Here is a 15356-nt window from a genome sequence, read left to right as displayed (position 1 = left end):
CAGCTGAAGGAACTGGGGTTGTTTAGTCTGGAAACAAGGAGGCTCAAGGGAGACCTTACTGCTCTCTACAACTACCTGAAAGGAGACTGTAGCAAGGTAGGTGTTGGTCTCTTCTCCCAAGTAACAAGCGATAGGATGAGAGGAAACAGCCTCAAGTTGTGTGAGGGGAGGTTTAGATTGGATATTAGGAAAATTTTCTTCAGCAAAAGGGTTGTCAAGCATTGTAACAGGCTGCCCAGGGAGATGGTGGAGTCACCATCCCTGGAGGTGTTTAGAAGACCTGTGGATGTGGCACTTAAGGACATGGTTTAGTGGTGGACTTGTCAGTGTTAAGTCAATGGTTGGATTCGAGGATCATAATTGTTCCAACCTGAACAATTCCATGCTTCTGCTATTCTCACTTGGGGGCAGCTTCAGAAGTCAGAACATGGAGATAAATAATTTTTTCTTTGCTTCTCTCTTGCCTGTGGAAGAAAGGGGAAAAAGACAGATGATGCTCCTGGTGGTTAACAGCATGATCCACCAAATAATCCATATATGCTTCATTCACTGAAAACTAGGTTTAATGGATGTCTCATCACTGGCAATTTTTCAAATGAGGTTAGATTATTTTGAAGAGCAGCAGAATAAGGAATAAATTGGAGACTTTCTGTGGCCTCACTGCAGCTGTGCTGCTACCTGGAAATCCTATCACAAAGGTAGCGTTAGTAAATTTAACTCGGCATTTCCTACTGTAAAAACTGTTATTCTAGGAGGTGTCTAAAGTGACATCTGTGTATGTGGTTGCATGTATGGACTTTCTAACTTTTCCTAGAGGCAACCTCTCCGTGCTGTACCCTGTGCTATGTTGCTACCCTTTCTGGACAGGCTGGGTCCTTTTCCTCCCACACCCAATTTTTTACCAGACCAAGTGTCTTCAGTAAATCCGAGCAGCTCCTTCAGTGCCTGTGGAGCTCTACCCTCACCCTAGGAGCTGCCCCAGCAGGTGCTAGTTGTGCCAGAAGGAGAAAGCATTGAAACCACAGGACATTCTCTGTGTTGCTCCCCATATTTAAAACCACATGTCAGCCAGCTTTGTCCCTGTTGGCTGTGAGCATCTCTGGGGATATCAGTGGTCTCCTCAGTGGCACAGCTGCATACGGGAGGTGAGATTGGGGTGGTGAGCACCCCTGGGCACATGCAGGGTGCAGCTGTGGCAGCCACAGATGCTTAGATGGGACTACTAAGTTTTCAGGAGGATGGTGTGACCGAGGGTTGTGTTCGCCAGCTTTACTTCGCATAGGTACGACAGACACCTTGAGTAGGGTTTCCATGCCATCAACCTGCTTGCCTTTCCCCAAGGAGCCATGCCTTTGCCCCTCTGCATCACCTTCCCTGGGCAGCTAGGATGGCTGAATGAGCTGCCAAAAGCTCCTGCTGCCCTGCCAAACTGCTCTCCTGCTCAAAAGCCATCTTCAGCTGCTGGTAGTGGCTGGTTGTAGCAGGGAGGATGAATTTCCCCATGCTGACAGTTGCCTCTCAAGGCAGAGCAGCTGTATGTGCTGCCTAAGAAGTGACCGAAGCCCAGATTGATGATTTTCAGATGGCCCATGAAACGGCCCTTCATGCCTCTTCTTATTAGTCTAGCTCGTACGTAAGGTGTTGGTGGATTCTGGTCAGATCATACAGGAGAGCTCAGAGCCCAATATTGCTACTGGGGATGAGTTACCCACCAGCCATCCACTGTATTTATGCATCTACAACAAAACCCAACAGATCCTCAGAAATGTACGATGATTTTTTTTTTTTTAAGCAGATTTTGCAGATGTAAAGGAGAGTTGCTCTGCGAGAGGATGCTTAATGCCATACCTGTGCAGATTTTCAGCATCTTCAATGGTCTCAGGCAGAGCCTTTCCCTTCATCTCAGGTAAGAGCAAAACCAAGCCACCATCAATTAAAACAATCACAGCTGCAAACACAGAACAAGGATTACAAGGGCAATGCAATAGTCACAGCTGCCCTGATGATTGAATAAGGACTGCTCAAAGTGGTAATAATGCTTGGCTTTTTAGCTACGTGATTCTCATTTGTTCAGAGTAATTGCTGACATTTCTGTGTTGCATCTGAGGCCTGGAAAGCCATCCTGGGCCATAGGCCCAGAAATGGTCTGTCTCCCTTGCTTTGTGCACACAATGCAAAGGAAACAGGTTTTGGCTCTGGTTGTCCAGCTGGCATGGGATAGGGTGACACTAGCTAGCTGTCATCTCCACTGTTGGCTAGACTAGGACATGCATGAAAGGTTGCTACCAGCTCACCTGGCCCACTTCACCTTCTGATTAGTTGTAGACCCTGCTATGACCATACTCAGGGCAGACAGTGCATCGATCTGAATACACGCAGTAGCAGACATTCAAGGCAGCCCCTTTTTTTTTAGGATAGAAGCCTTAATATTAGGGTTAACATGCTACTTTGCCATCCTAAATTGCCATGGGATCCTTGACAGACTGGGCGCCATGAGGTGCCAGCAAGAGGTGGAGTGGGACTTTGGTGTGTGGAGACAAGAGGCCATCCTGGCTGGACCTTAAGTCCTGTACCCATGCTGGAGGTGAGAGGGGCAGAACCCAAAGATGTTCTTCCCTTGGGATAGGGTCAGCAGGAGGAAGTAAAACCTTGAAAGACCTGAAGGTCTTTCATTAAAATCTTAGGGCCCCCTTTGCTGCAGAAAAGGCTAAGGGATGACTTTGCCACAACTTCCAAACAGCCAGATGAAACAGACGTACCAAGCTGTACCTTGCATGTGCACACATGTGTATGCATCTCTCTGCGTTTTTTTTTAAAGGTAAGAAATAGATCACCCAACTCATGCACCTAGACTGTGGCCAACCAACCTGTCTCACGGCTCTCTTACCAAAAACCACCAGGGGCAGTTCATGCCACAGCTCCGCCAGTCTGTACACAAGGAAGGGCGTTATGATCCCACCGAGGTCGCACATGGATGAGCAGACAAGGACTCCCAGGTTCCTGCAAAGCATGCACACATGCACAAACATGAGTGCACACATACGTCACTGGCTCTGTCAGAGGGTGCCTCGTCCAGCTCTACACCCCAGCACCCTGGCAGGACCCACGAGTGTTCGCCCATCTCTGCTACCAGCAGCGGCTAGGAGCAGGGAGGGATGAGGCACCCTGCCCAGGGGATTTGCAGCTGATGGGAGCAGGCATGGGCCATGAGCCTTGAGGAAGAAAATACAGATAACACCCTGGGGCTTAGAAAGGGGCTTACAAAGGCCTGGCCCCTATCGTTGTGAACATAATGAAAAGAGAGCACCGGCAGAGCCTTCTCCTGTGGAGAAATACCATAAGATGAAATGGGTGAGGAGGAAGAGAGTTAGACATTAAGACTAGCCCTGTATCGGAGGAGAGATGTTAGTGAGCGTTTGACTTCTCCTGGTTCACTGAACTGCACTGGAAGGGGACCCTGGAGGGTGTTTGGGAAGGTTTCTTATGTATCCCCTCAGAAACCTGCAGCAGCAGGTGCTGGGGTCAGAAGTGGGGAAGGGGCTTTGGCCAGGGAAGCTGATGGTTTTCTGCTGCACCACCCAGCAGCTCTCCTCCAGCTTTGCAAGGTGTATTGTATACAGGCCAACTCCTCTTCCAGGGCAGTGCATGAGCCGCAGGCTCCTCAGCTACCTCCACAGCCTTGAGTCAGCCTCTCACCGTTTCTTTCAGAGAAACGTCCAGTGGTTTTACCAGCTAACAGGAGATGGTGCACTTACCTGAGAAATGTTGGATACAGCTCAGGATTTACCAAGCAAATAATTTCGTAGCACATGGTAATTCCCATCCTGCCCAAGCAAGCTGCAGTCATTTTAAGCCAATAAAGAGCTGAAAGACATTGTGCACATTAAGGTTGGAATACAAAACCAGTTTTGTTTTTTTTTGCTCTTAAGATAAAACAGCATTAAAGATTTAGTTTAAGGAAACAGTAAGTTTGCTGTCATGAAAGGTCAAGAGGACAGCACATGATGGTGGTCTGTTTCACTCGATAAAGAATTTATAATGCAGTTGTCTTGTGATTCAAGCAAACAACCAAGAATTGCGACTTTGTTAGGTTGTTGTCACAGAAAGGGGAAATCACTGATACAAAGCAGTTTGAGTTACCCAGTGCATTAACCAAAAGCTGATGCAAGACTCCATTTCTTGCTTGCAATAAAGCTAAACTGAGGGCAGCTGTGTTGTTTGGTAGTTGAAATCTGCTTATCAGCATGATACTCTGTGCTTTTGCACAGAGGCTTCTGATGGCTTCCAGGCTGGGACAAGTTTGTGTTGCCCCCCCTCCCCCCCTGTCTCTCAGTGTGTGCTCTGCAATTGCTTTTGCATCTGGACCTACAGATGTCCGCTGCAAATAAATGAATATCCCAGCCCTGCATGCAGAGTCAGTCCAGGACACCTCTCTGTGCCACGTGGGCTTTTAGATCCCAAACTGACCTTGGATCATGGCTTCAGCTGTTTCAGCTGTTAGCATACTTAGAGCATTGAGTTTCTCCCTCATTGCCTAGAGAGGTGGTTGTTGCCCCATCCCTGGAAACATTCAGGGCCAGGTTGGATGAGGTTGTGAGCAACCTGATCTGGTTGGAGATGTCCCTGCTCCTTGCAGGAAGGTTGGACTAGATGACCTTCAAAGGTCCCTTCCAACCCTAACTATTCTATGATTTTGTGATTCTCTTTAGCCAGCTGAAGGACGCATCAAGCCCAGGGTGGTATTTTACTGACCCATAGCTGCTGGTAAGCCCTGCCGGCAGAGCCTCTCCAGAGCTGAGCCACCAGCCACAGCTGCATGTGGTTTTCAGCAATTGCAGCTGTGGGGGTCTGGGGCCATCCTTGTCTGCCTGCTGGGGCTCTGCCTGCCCCGTTGCCCCCACAGAGCCAGCCTGGATAAAAACCAACCCTTTTTTGGAGGGCTGGACTTTGGGCTATGAGCTTTGAAGGTGGCTCAGCTCGCAGTTGGCTCTGCTGACACAGGCTGGGGGGTTGGGGTCTCTGCTGGCGGGTGCTGCCATCAAGCCTGGCAGGGCATTAAACCGCGAGCTGAGCTGGGTTGCCACCAGCATCTTCACTGACCATGCCTGCCCCGGTGCAAGGCGCTCACCCAAGTGTTGCTGCTTCTCATGCCCTGGCACATCCAGCAGCTGCGGGGCCGTGGGACTCCCACCCATGTACTCCTTCAGCAAAGCCTAGCAGTCCCTTGCATGGCCCCCACACTACCCAGTCGCTTGTTAAAATGAGTTTTCATTGTCTGGACACTTTGGGTTTTTTGCCTATGATATTTTTTTCCATAACATTTTGTGGTTTTTCTCCTTGTTCCCCTGTGAACTGATAGTTGTTTGGCACGGTTTTGTCTGTGTTTTCAGTTTAGTTGTATTTCATAAAGAAAAAGGAAAGATGTTTCATTCAGTGGCCCTTAAGGGACACGTTACTTTGAGACTATGGCCTTGGAGTGAGCACTTAGCTAAACAAAGCCAAGTCCCTGTCACCATGGTTGCTCAATATCCTACATTCATGGCAGCAGCACCGTTGATGGCAGAAAGCACTTGCTGTACCCAGATGGTGTTTAAGTGTGTGCGTGTGCCCATACATTTTTCCTTTTTAGAAACAGAAAACATGGGGATTTTTGGATGAAAACTCTGCATTGTGCATTCAAATCCAAATTTTAGGCCAGACAAAAATTGTAGACTTAACACGGCATGCCTCATGACCTAGCGCCTGCAGGCTGCCATCTGATTTGATGCCATTTTGGAAATTTAGTTCACCCCATTTCTCCAGCCTCTCATTAGCAGGTATAAATGCTGATGGTGGGACATAAATTAGCTTTTATGCTGTTTGTCTTCATTGAATCACAATACTGACATGGGCCAGGTTAGCAAGGGTTGTTTTCCATTTTCCAGGGCAATAACCAAGAGATAGGGATAGAATTCATTGTTGGAGGAGGGTTGCGTGACTCACTGTCTGGGACTAATGCTGTAACGAGGCAAGCACCACCTGCCATCACGTTTGCCGCTGCCCAGGGATAGCGACGACCAACGCGATCCAGTGTTAGGATGAGGATGAAGGCAGCCGGGAACTCGACAAGAGCAGAATAGAGGAAATCCAGATACATGTTCCCAGCGGCTATTCCCATGTGAATGATGAGCCCCTGGTAGAGGACGGAGCTTGTGAACCTGGGCAGAGAACAGGGTGAAAATGAAGCCAAACCCTTTGGGAGAGAGTTCATGCGAAGAACTGAGATTTGCAGCTGCTCAGGAGCAAAACAGGCTTAAATCAATGATGATTTGGGGCACCAAATCACACACCTTCATTTGGGTGCAAAAACATTTCCTTACCAACTGTACATCAAAATGAATGTGTGTTTTCTTATCTGAGGTGTCCTGACCAGGTCTAGAAATGAAGGTTTCAGCTTTTCTCCATCTTCGTCTTCAGACCTGAGATTCTAGGAGCACAAGCAACAGAGGGACAAGAGATTATGGTTGGCAGGAGAGAGGGTGGTGAGCACTGCAATGAGTATTTTCCTCTGGATTAATGGGAGGATGACGTTTTTCATTTACCAGTTAAGTGACTGAGGGCAAAATAACTTCTCTGAAGTGTTTTGGGGAAAGGAAAGACGAAAATTTATATGGACAGTTTTCATGTCTGTGCAGCCAGATGTATGAGGCATGAAGCAGCATTTAAAAATAATGAATAATGATGTTCTGGATTTTTCAGTCATGAGATTTGGTGAATTTACTGTTGATTGATATTACTTCAAGGAAGACCTTTTCCTGTCTACTGGCTATTTTTTGCGAGCCTCTTTTCCCAAATATGCTCTGCGAGGGTCCTAGGCAGTCGAAGAGAAGAAAACTCACTTGCCCTTGCTTTAGGGATCTGCAGTGCCGTTGGTCGCCAAGCTGCTCCCTACTCTAACCCAAAACAATCTTAAACTCATACCATTATTTGCCTGGAGGTTTGCACATATGCAGCAAATGCAGTGCAGTCACCTGCAAAGAGAGAGGTAGCTTCTTCTTATTTCCTTTAGCAATGCGCTTAATCACTTCCATAGCTTTGTCATTTTGCTTTTGAGCTATTAGCCACCTGGGAGACTCGGGCAGACACCTACAACACATACAAGCATGAGATACAGAAAAGGAAAATGCATTTTACTGGTACACAGAAAGTGAAAATGGAACTGAGTTTCTCAGGCTAGGATCCTGCGGTGTATTGAATATCCGCGGGCAGTATTGAACTTGGTGGTAGCTGTGTCTGTCAGTGATTGCACACTGATTTGTGCTCCACTTGAATGACAACATAGCCTGATTTTAATTTTTTTTTAAGGCTAAAACCAGTTTATTATAGTTTGGAAACATTAGGCTAAGATAAATTCTGTTGACATGTTTTAGAAATGGCTAATAGTCTGTGGATATAAAAAAAGAACAGCTGGAAACCTGATCCTTCAGCTTCTCCATGTTAAAAAGAAATTAAAAAAAAAAACCCAAACAAAAACCCCATCCCAAATCTGTTCCCTGAGCTGCTGATGAAATTTTTTAAGGAGCATTTTCACTAATTTTTTTTTACAAATAGTCAACAAAAGTCTGTTGGTTGCATTTAAAAAAAAAAAGCAATTTTAATCAATTATTAGAAAAACTTCTTACAGTAGCTCAAGTACTGTTCAAGAAATAACAACTTAGTTTGTGATGGGTAGCAAGGACTCCAAACACAGAAGAGTTATGACATGTTGCAGACAATCCCTTGGCCTTAGGTGATTCAGATTAAACCCCTGGGCAGGGGGAACTGAATAACAGAAAAATGTCGGATCTGAGCCGATCTCGTATGCAAACCCAACATGTAGCGCTATAGCCAGTCCCTACAGAGAAGCTTCAGCTCCCAGTTACAGTCCCCTGGTTTTGGCTCGGTGTTGCTGGGAGCTGTAGCAGTGGGCACTTACCAATAATAGAGCAGGAGGAAGAAATTGGGCAGCGTGACTGTGAGCTGGAGCCACCTCCAGTGCGGAAGCGCATAAGCCAGGCCAGTGAGGACAAGGAGTCCTACGCTGAAGGCAAGCTGGTAAGTGATGCACGCTGCCCGCCGGTAGTTTGAGCCAACAAATTCTGCAACTGCAAAGACAAGTTGTATGAGTGAAAAATACGGAGTGACATCACTCCTGCCAGCTAAAACCACATGAAGCCCCTGTGCTTAGCCAGGCCCTTGCATAGTGGTCGGCAGGCATGGGTTTGGATGGGAAAGCAGAGCAGGTCTGGGTCCCGGGTGTAAATCACAGGGCAAGTCCTGACTCTTCCTCCTCCACCAGTCAGCTGGGGACTTCTGCTGTGCCTTTCAGGGTGTCAGGCCCTCACCCATCAACATGGGGCAAAGGTTGCTTTCTTCCTCCCATTCCTTCTAACTAGGAACTAAATGGGAAAATAAAATAGGCAGCTGGCACTTGTTGCCTCCATCGCGCTCCTCCCATATGGCTTGGGAACAGACTCTCCCGCCCTGCCAAGATGTGAAACAGCACAGCAAAAATCATTTTGGCACCAAGGCTGTGAAACAGAAGTGTTATCTGTCACAGCACCGCTTGCTGCCTTTCTCAGAAAAGTGTCAGACATTGTCACAATGTCTTCAATTAGTTCTTGTCTCTAGACCTTGTCCTTCATTTTAGCACATGCCTCTCCAGGTACGAACACTTCCTGCTTTGCAGAGCTGCCTCCTAATTCTTCCATTTATGTCTATGAACTGGTGCAAGCTTGGGTCATGAACACCTGCATTTAAGCAAAGAGGTGCGGTTTTGCAGTGAATTGCACAGTGTCACTGTCTGCTCTTGTCACACATAGGTTCTTAAAAATCAGATGGCACCAGCGGGGCTCAGCCCGGCTGCTAAACAGGGGGTTTCCTGCCCAGAAAGTGTAATGGCAAACTGCCGTAACTGAGGATGTAGCCTGTCAGCCAGCCCCCCTTGCTGACCAAGCCCTGTATCAGGCGGAAGATCACTGTCCAGGTGTAGCTTGGCGCAAAGGCCATGAGAACCCCCGAGACCGCATTGATGAGGATTGTGATCAGGAGGCAGAGCTTGCGGCCAAATCTGCAGAGGGGAAAAAGAAAAGAGAAGAAAGAGGCTCAGCTGTCGACAGGGTAGGGTGGCAAACCAAAGGCTTTGAAGAGGCTGGAAAAGGTCCCTGTCCCCCTCTTCTCTGTTCATTTTGAATAGGAGTTTTTGTGTCTGCTTTTCCTTTTCCAACATTTTCTGTCTCAATGGAAGCTCAGGGGACTCCTCTGTCCTATATTTTCAGGTCATTGCTCGCTTCTGGTTAATGACTTACCTTATGAGTTCAAGAAATGCTCTGATATGGCTCTTCAGCCCATCTTTCAAAGCTGCAATAGCTATTTAATGGGCATCTCGTTTGATAACTGTGATCTTTACCTATTTTCTCACCAACCTTAGCTGACTATTGAGCTCTTCTTGATGAGGATTTTGTACATCCCTGTTATTTGTCATTCCCTGTATCACTGTGACTCACTGATAGTCTGAAAGAAATTCTTTCCAAAAGAAACAAGCTTACTGGAACACTGGAAAGGCATTTGTTTTCTAGCTGACAGAGATATATATGCAATTAGAAGTATGATTTATAAAAAAAAACATTAAATTAGTCCATGTTCACTAACAAAAATAGCATGATAACAAATGTCAGCCAAAACAAATGTCTTCTGTTCTCCACAATAACATCAGCAGATCCCATCACTCAAACTTTCCTCCTGTCATGAGCCTGACACACAGACATTTTTGACCTACCTTAAACTCTGGCCCAAAACAGCCCCATCAGACCACGAGAGGAGCCTTCTCCTGCAGAGGTCCTTTCCCAGTGCCCCAGCTCTGAATGGCAGAGGTGCAATGGTGCATGCTAACACTGACCTCAGGAGCTCTCTGGGGAAACAGACGTGCCATTTCCAAGACACCTATGACCCTCGAACGTCAAAGTCAGCTCCTGGGTGGGTGCCCAGAGATCAATATAGTAAATGAGTAGGTCTAATCCCTCAGAGAAGCACTTTTGGAAAGAGCTTTTTAAACCTCCTCTGAAGCACCTAAAATGTTTGCAGGAGTTGTCCCGAGTACAGCGAGTTGCAGCAGTCCCAGGCAGGGGAAAACTAGCACTCCAGCTGCACTCAGGCTGTCTCACAAGAAGAAGATGGGGATCTAAAATACAGGAAAACTCAAATTCATGGGCCCTTTTCCCATTATGCCTACTAAATTTGAGGCTTCTGAGATTGTTTTTGCCCTAAGCACGACTCTATGGGTATGCAATTTTGTGTTTCTCTCAGGTGCTTGCAGTGCTCTAGGACCACGGTGAACTGGGGCAGGATGGCAGTGAGCAGAGCAGTAGAAAAACCCTCAACGCTATGATGTGTGTGTGCGTTATCTTAGCTGCAATTATATCCTATTCTCTCATGTCTTTTCATACTTTTGCTTGATAATAAGCCTTGGTAAAAAGAGCCGTCAGTATTTTGACACGGAGAGAGAGAAAGAGTACAGATATAAATGGCTGTGGGTTTGGAAGCTCCGGTTTCTCTTGGCTCGCACAGCCATACGCTGCCAAGAAATGCCTTTGCTAGTGAACATGATTGCTTAATCCACCTCTGTGCTGAAAAGGTGATCTGAAGAGTGGCATCTCCGATGGTCACGGGATCTGCTTACGGCTGTTTTATGTCCTGTCATCCGTGCCCGGATGAGCAGCTGCTACATATCCTCTCCTTTTCTCCCAGAAGCTGTGCGTCATTATCTGAGTGCCAGTTCTGGGAAAAAGGATGGAATACTTTCAAATTCACTACAAGACTGGCCAGAAAACAGTGATTTAGATTTAAGGGAAAGAGTGGATGGGAGGCTGACATGTGTTTCGGATGCAAAAAAGAAACCAAGATCATTCCAAATGTATGTGAAGAAAAGGAAAAATTTACATAAGTGTGTCAGCCTTTGTCCTTCAAATCAGACAGAGGACTCCAGCCCAGGACTGAAGAGTGGACGTAGGATCTTTGTGGTACTGCTGTAGCCATTTGATATCTTTCACCTGAGAGAGCTTTTTGCCAAAGGTGTAGTTGCACACAAGACGTGGCCAGAAAGAGTTACTTTGATAAATCACTGTCTTCTGATGAAAAACTCATTTAAGCAGAAACCTTAAAACCGCCATGATCTGGTTCACTGGCAGTAAGACAATGGTTTACAGAGGACTGGAAAGCTGTCTGTCCAATCTGTGCATAGGTGAGCTTCTTCACAAGCAGCTTTGCCAATGTGGAGGGACAGGCCTGGGGCTAGCTAGGACTGTGGTAGCCACTTTCTCAAAAAGGTGATGTGCACAACCTAACTGATGGTAAGTTTGCCTGCAATGAAACATGGGAGCAGCAACCAGCGAGACATAGTCCCATCCTTATTTTGTGACACTGCAGAAGTACTGTGGGGGATGGCTGTGCTCCTTCCTGTAGACCTTTCCCCTCGGAGGAGGGGGAAAGTGAGAAGAAGGGAACAATGGCAATATCTGTCCAACAGAGGTTATTCTGGGGCCTGATCAGCATGGGATGAAAAGGCTATTGCTCATTGTGCTGTCCTATGTTCTGAGACTACAAAGAAGAAAAACATTTCTCCAAGACAGACTGACTCTATAGAAGGACCGTGCAAGGTCCTGCATGTGGGTTGTGGCAATCCCAAGCACAAATACAGGCTGGACGGAGAATGGATCGAGAGCAGCCCTGAGGAGAAGGATTTTGGAGTGCTGGTGGATTAGAAGCTCAACATGAGCCGGCAATGTGCCCTTGCAGTCCAGAAGGTCAGCCACATCCTGGTGAGACCCCACCTGGAGTACTGTGTCCAGTTCTGGAGCCCCCAACATAACAAGGACATGGACCAGTTGGAGAGGGTCCAGAGGAGGGCCACGAAGATGATCAGAGGGCTGGAGCATCTCTCCCGTGAGGATAGGCTGAGAGAATTGGGGCTGTTCAGCCTGGAGAAGAGGAGGCTCCGGGGAGATCTTATAGAGGCCTTCCAGTACTTGAAGGGGGCCTACAGGAAAGACAGGGAGAAACTCTTCAGTAGGGCCTTCTGTGACAGGATGAGGGGTAATGGTTTCAAAATAGAGGGAAGTAGATTTAGATTAGATATTAGGAAGAAATTTTTTACAATGAGGGTGTTGGAATACTGGAACAGGTTGCCCAGAGAGGTGGTAGATGACCCATTTCTGGAGATGTTCAGTGCCAGGCTGGATGAGGCTCTGAGCAACCTGATCTGGTTGGAGATGTCCCCACTCCTTGCAGGGGTTTGGACTAGATGACCTTTGAAGGTCCCTTCCAACCCAAACCACTCTGTGATTCTATGATTCTAAGGATAGCTCACCCTGTGTTACCTTCATGTCTATAAATTCCGCTCTTGGCCTTTCTGTAACTGAAAAATTTGGTAAACATGCACAGGGAAGTCAGCTATAAAGCATTGAATTTATTCAGAGTCTAACCTTAAAAAAAAAACCTCACTGGGCAGACATATGACACAATGACATTTGTGATGGAAAAGAGGAGATGAGGGATAATAAGGTCTAGATCCGGCTACATACAGGGCCAACAGAGAAAAAGGGGGTCCAAAGAAAATTTAGGAAGGAGCAACTTCTTCTATTTCTGTATCTGAGAAAAGCTCTCCTATTTTGAAACTGATTTATGGCCATCTGGATACTGTTAAAATTAATGTGAAAGAAATTTATCACAACAATGGGGAAATAATTATTGGTGCGTGAGTTAAAATTTCACCTCAAACTCTGAGCTCGCATTGCAGTTTGCCACTGTAAAAGAAAACAAAGTCTCTTCACTTGTGAATGTGCAAATTCCCCATGGAGCCACGGAGAGGCTGTAAAAGCGGAGCAACACCATGGCATTTCTGTGGATTCCTGGGTCACAACAGACTTTGAAAGCAGGGGCTTAGGAACCACCATCTACCCCTTTGTAAGTGACAGGTGGACCTTTTGAATCAAGTTTTAATTGCGTTCACTGCCTCTTTGAATCGTGAAAGTTGTCCAGTGACATGCAGAAAGCAGATAACCAGAGGAAACAGTTCGTCTCACACCTGTCTGCATGCTACATACCTGTCTGCTATGTAGCCAATGCTCACGGACCCAATAAAAAACCCAGCGTTCACACACGACTGGAAGAGGTCCAGCTTCCAGGAGTCCTCACACACCAGGTTAAACTGCAAGGGCAACCACAGTTAGAGGCATGGGAACATTCAACACAAACCACGGCTGTTGGAGGAGGAAGGAAACCTCCAGACATACAACTAGAAAACAGGCTGCAGAAAATAAACCCTCTAATCTCTTGAACTGCCATCTGTAATACATCTTGTCCAGATTTCCCCAAACCTTGTGGAAAAGTTACACCCTGGAAAATGCTTGCACAATGACACATACATAAGAAGAGTGAGAAAGGGAGAGAAACTTTGAATGAACAAATTAGAAAGTTCAGAAAAATCTCACCCTCTCCTCCCCACCCATCTGCTTGAAATTTGGAGGACCCTTGGAGCATCGTTTCCTTCCCGGGTGCCAAGGCCTGTCTCTAATCGTGTATTGTCTCCCTGTGTGGAAGCAGTGCGGGGCGGGAGAGGTGGCCAGGCTGCCCTGAGCCCTGCCAGAGGGGAGCCAAGAGGTGGCTGTCCCGCTCCTCATTAGCACTGGCGAAATGCCCAGGGTTCGGTTGACTTTTCGCTGCAGTGAACCGCTTCTCTGTAACTGGCTTTTGATTTACAATTAACAGGTTACCAACTCACACCCAGTGAGGGGAGGAGGGCAAACTGGTGTTAACTTCCCTACAGCTGGAAATATTCATTCAGGTGTAACGACTTCAGCCCAGAAAGAAGCATAAATGTCTTCAGCTTCTTATTTAATCTCTTTCTAACCCGGATGAGTTCGATGGGGCCCGTGCCAAACATCTGGCTCGACTGACATAGAGGACAGCTGGGACTGCTCTTCTTTGCCCCAACCCATCTGTCCCAAGGGAAAGTGAGGTGGCGTTTCTTTGTAATGGTGATGATAGCAAAGCAAGGGAATATGAATACCCTGTCTGAGGAATCTGTGAAGCATCCAGCATCACAAGTTTTTAAGAACAGGTTACAGAAACATCTGCTAGGCATGGTTTAGGTATAGTTAATACAGATTTGTGACTGGAGGAGCAGTAGAAGAGCTCTCTCTTGAGGTCATTCCTATGCTTCAGGTGTCTAAATGGCTTTTAGACTGTTAGTACTGGTTTGCACTGTTTTTCACTTTCTAAATTATCTGGTTTAGATAGTGTAAGTTGGAACAAAATAACACTGCTGTTTCTAACTCGTTATCTGACAAATTTAGCCCCATCTTCTACTTCTTGTTCATTGTACATGAGTATCTGTTTGGATTATCAGCCAAATGTGCAATTCCTCAGTTTGGACTACAGAGTGCTACCCTCAGTTTGGTGTCTGAAATACTGAATTATGAGAATAGCAGTTGTCTGATTGATGATGAGCTTGCAGTACTGTCCTCCCAGGAAAAGCAATCATTCCAATTATTTTTCCATATAAATCTTTGCTCTATGTCCCTAGCAAGTCCTGTTATTCACTATTTATTAGCAGTCAAGCTCAGGCTGTGCACCAAAAGCAAACTTTACAATCCAGCTTCTTCTGTCTTCAAGGTGTGCAGGTAAAAGTGATTTTGCTGGACAAACTGTGTCTTACCTCGGTCACGAGAGAGGTCCCTGGGGAGTCGTAGACCCAGCCATCCTGGCAGGAACCAAGGGGGACGGTGCTCCAGTTGCCCCCGAGGCTGCCGAGGGGGTCGGTGCAGCTGACGCCCGTCGCGTTCCAGTCCACCTCATACCTCCTGCAGCGGCTGCCGAAACCGGCCCCGTGGCTGCCCCACTCGGGAACCGTGTGGTTCAGCTGCTCCTCCAGGCTCCAGCCACAGCGCTGGCTCAGCTCAGCCACCCCGGGGCTGAAGCAGCGATGCTCGGGGGTGAATCCTAGGAAAAAAATCCCCACATAAATGGGAACGAAGGTAGCAGAAAGCAGGCATAAGACAAACAGGGCTTGTTTCTGAAAGCAGTGAAATTCTCCGATCTGCTCTAAAATGTCATCCAGGGTTGGCATCTTTGTATGTTGCAGCCTATTAAAATATCTAACTCAGCTGCTTTCCAGGGCTTTGCCCTTCACTGCATGCTTAAATAGCAGCTGAAATGTTTGCTCAAAACTCACAAACAAATAATTGATGAACTTTGTCAATTGTCAAGCCATGCATTGCCACCTTTGTTTCTCCAACGCCGTTTCTAAACAAACTTTGGCTCTCCTGTTTTGGCCTCTGTGT

At 46.9% G+C, this 15356-nt stretch overlaps 1 protein-coding gene across 1 annotated transcript; it reads right to left on the bottom strand.

Annotated features, from left to right (window-relative positions):
• Positions 1 to 397: 397 nt before the first annotated feature.
• Positions 398 to 15142, bottom strand: SLC22A2 (solute carrier family 22 member 2). The gene is made up of 11 exons (XM_086744752.1): positions 14732 to 15142; positions 13119 to 13222; positions 8934 to 9088; positions 7955 to 8123; positions 7011 to 7125; positions 6360 to 6466; positions 5983 to 6197; positions 3756 to 3864; positions 2888 to 3000; positions 1849 to 1948; positions 398 to 464 (listed from the first exon to the last, which is right to left on the bottom strand). Exons 1-11 carry the CDS (start codon positions 15140 to 15142, stop codon positions 398 to 400), a joined length of 1665 nt encoding a protein of 554 aa, XP_086600878.1.
• Positions 15143 to 15356: the final 214 nt, after the last annotated feature.

The sequence above is a fragment of the Chlamydotis macqueenii genome, chromosome 3, assembly GCF_036417535.1.
Source record: "Chlamydotis macqueenii isolate bChlMac1 chromosome 3, bChlMac1.mat, whole genome shotgun sequence".
NCBI lineage: Eukaryota > Metazoa > Chordata > Aves > Otidiformes > Otididae > Chlamydotis > Chlamydotis macqueenii.
Note: the sequence above shows the minus strand (reverse complement) of the source record. Positions and strands in the feature narration are given on the sequence as shown.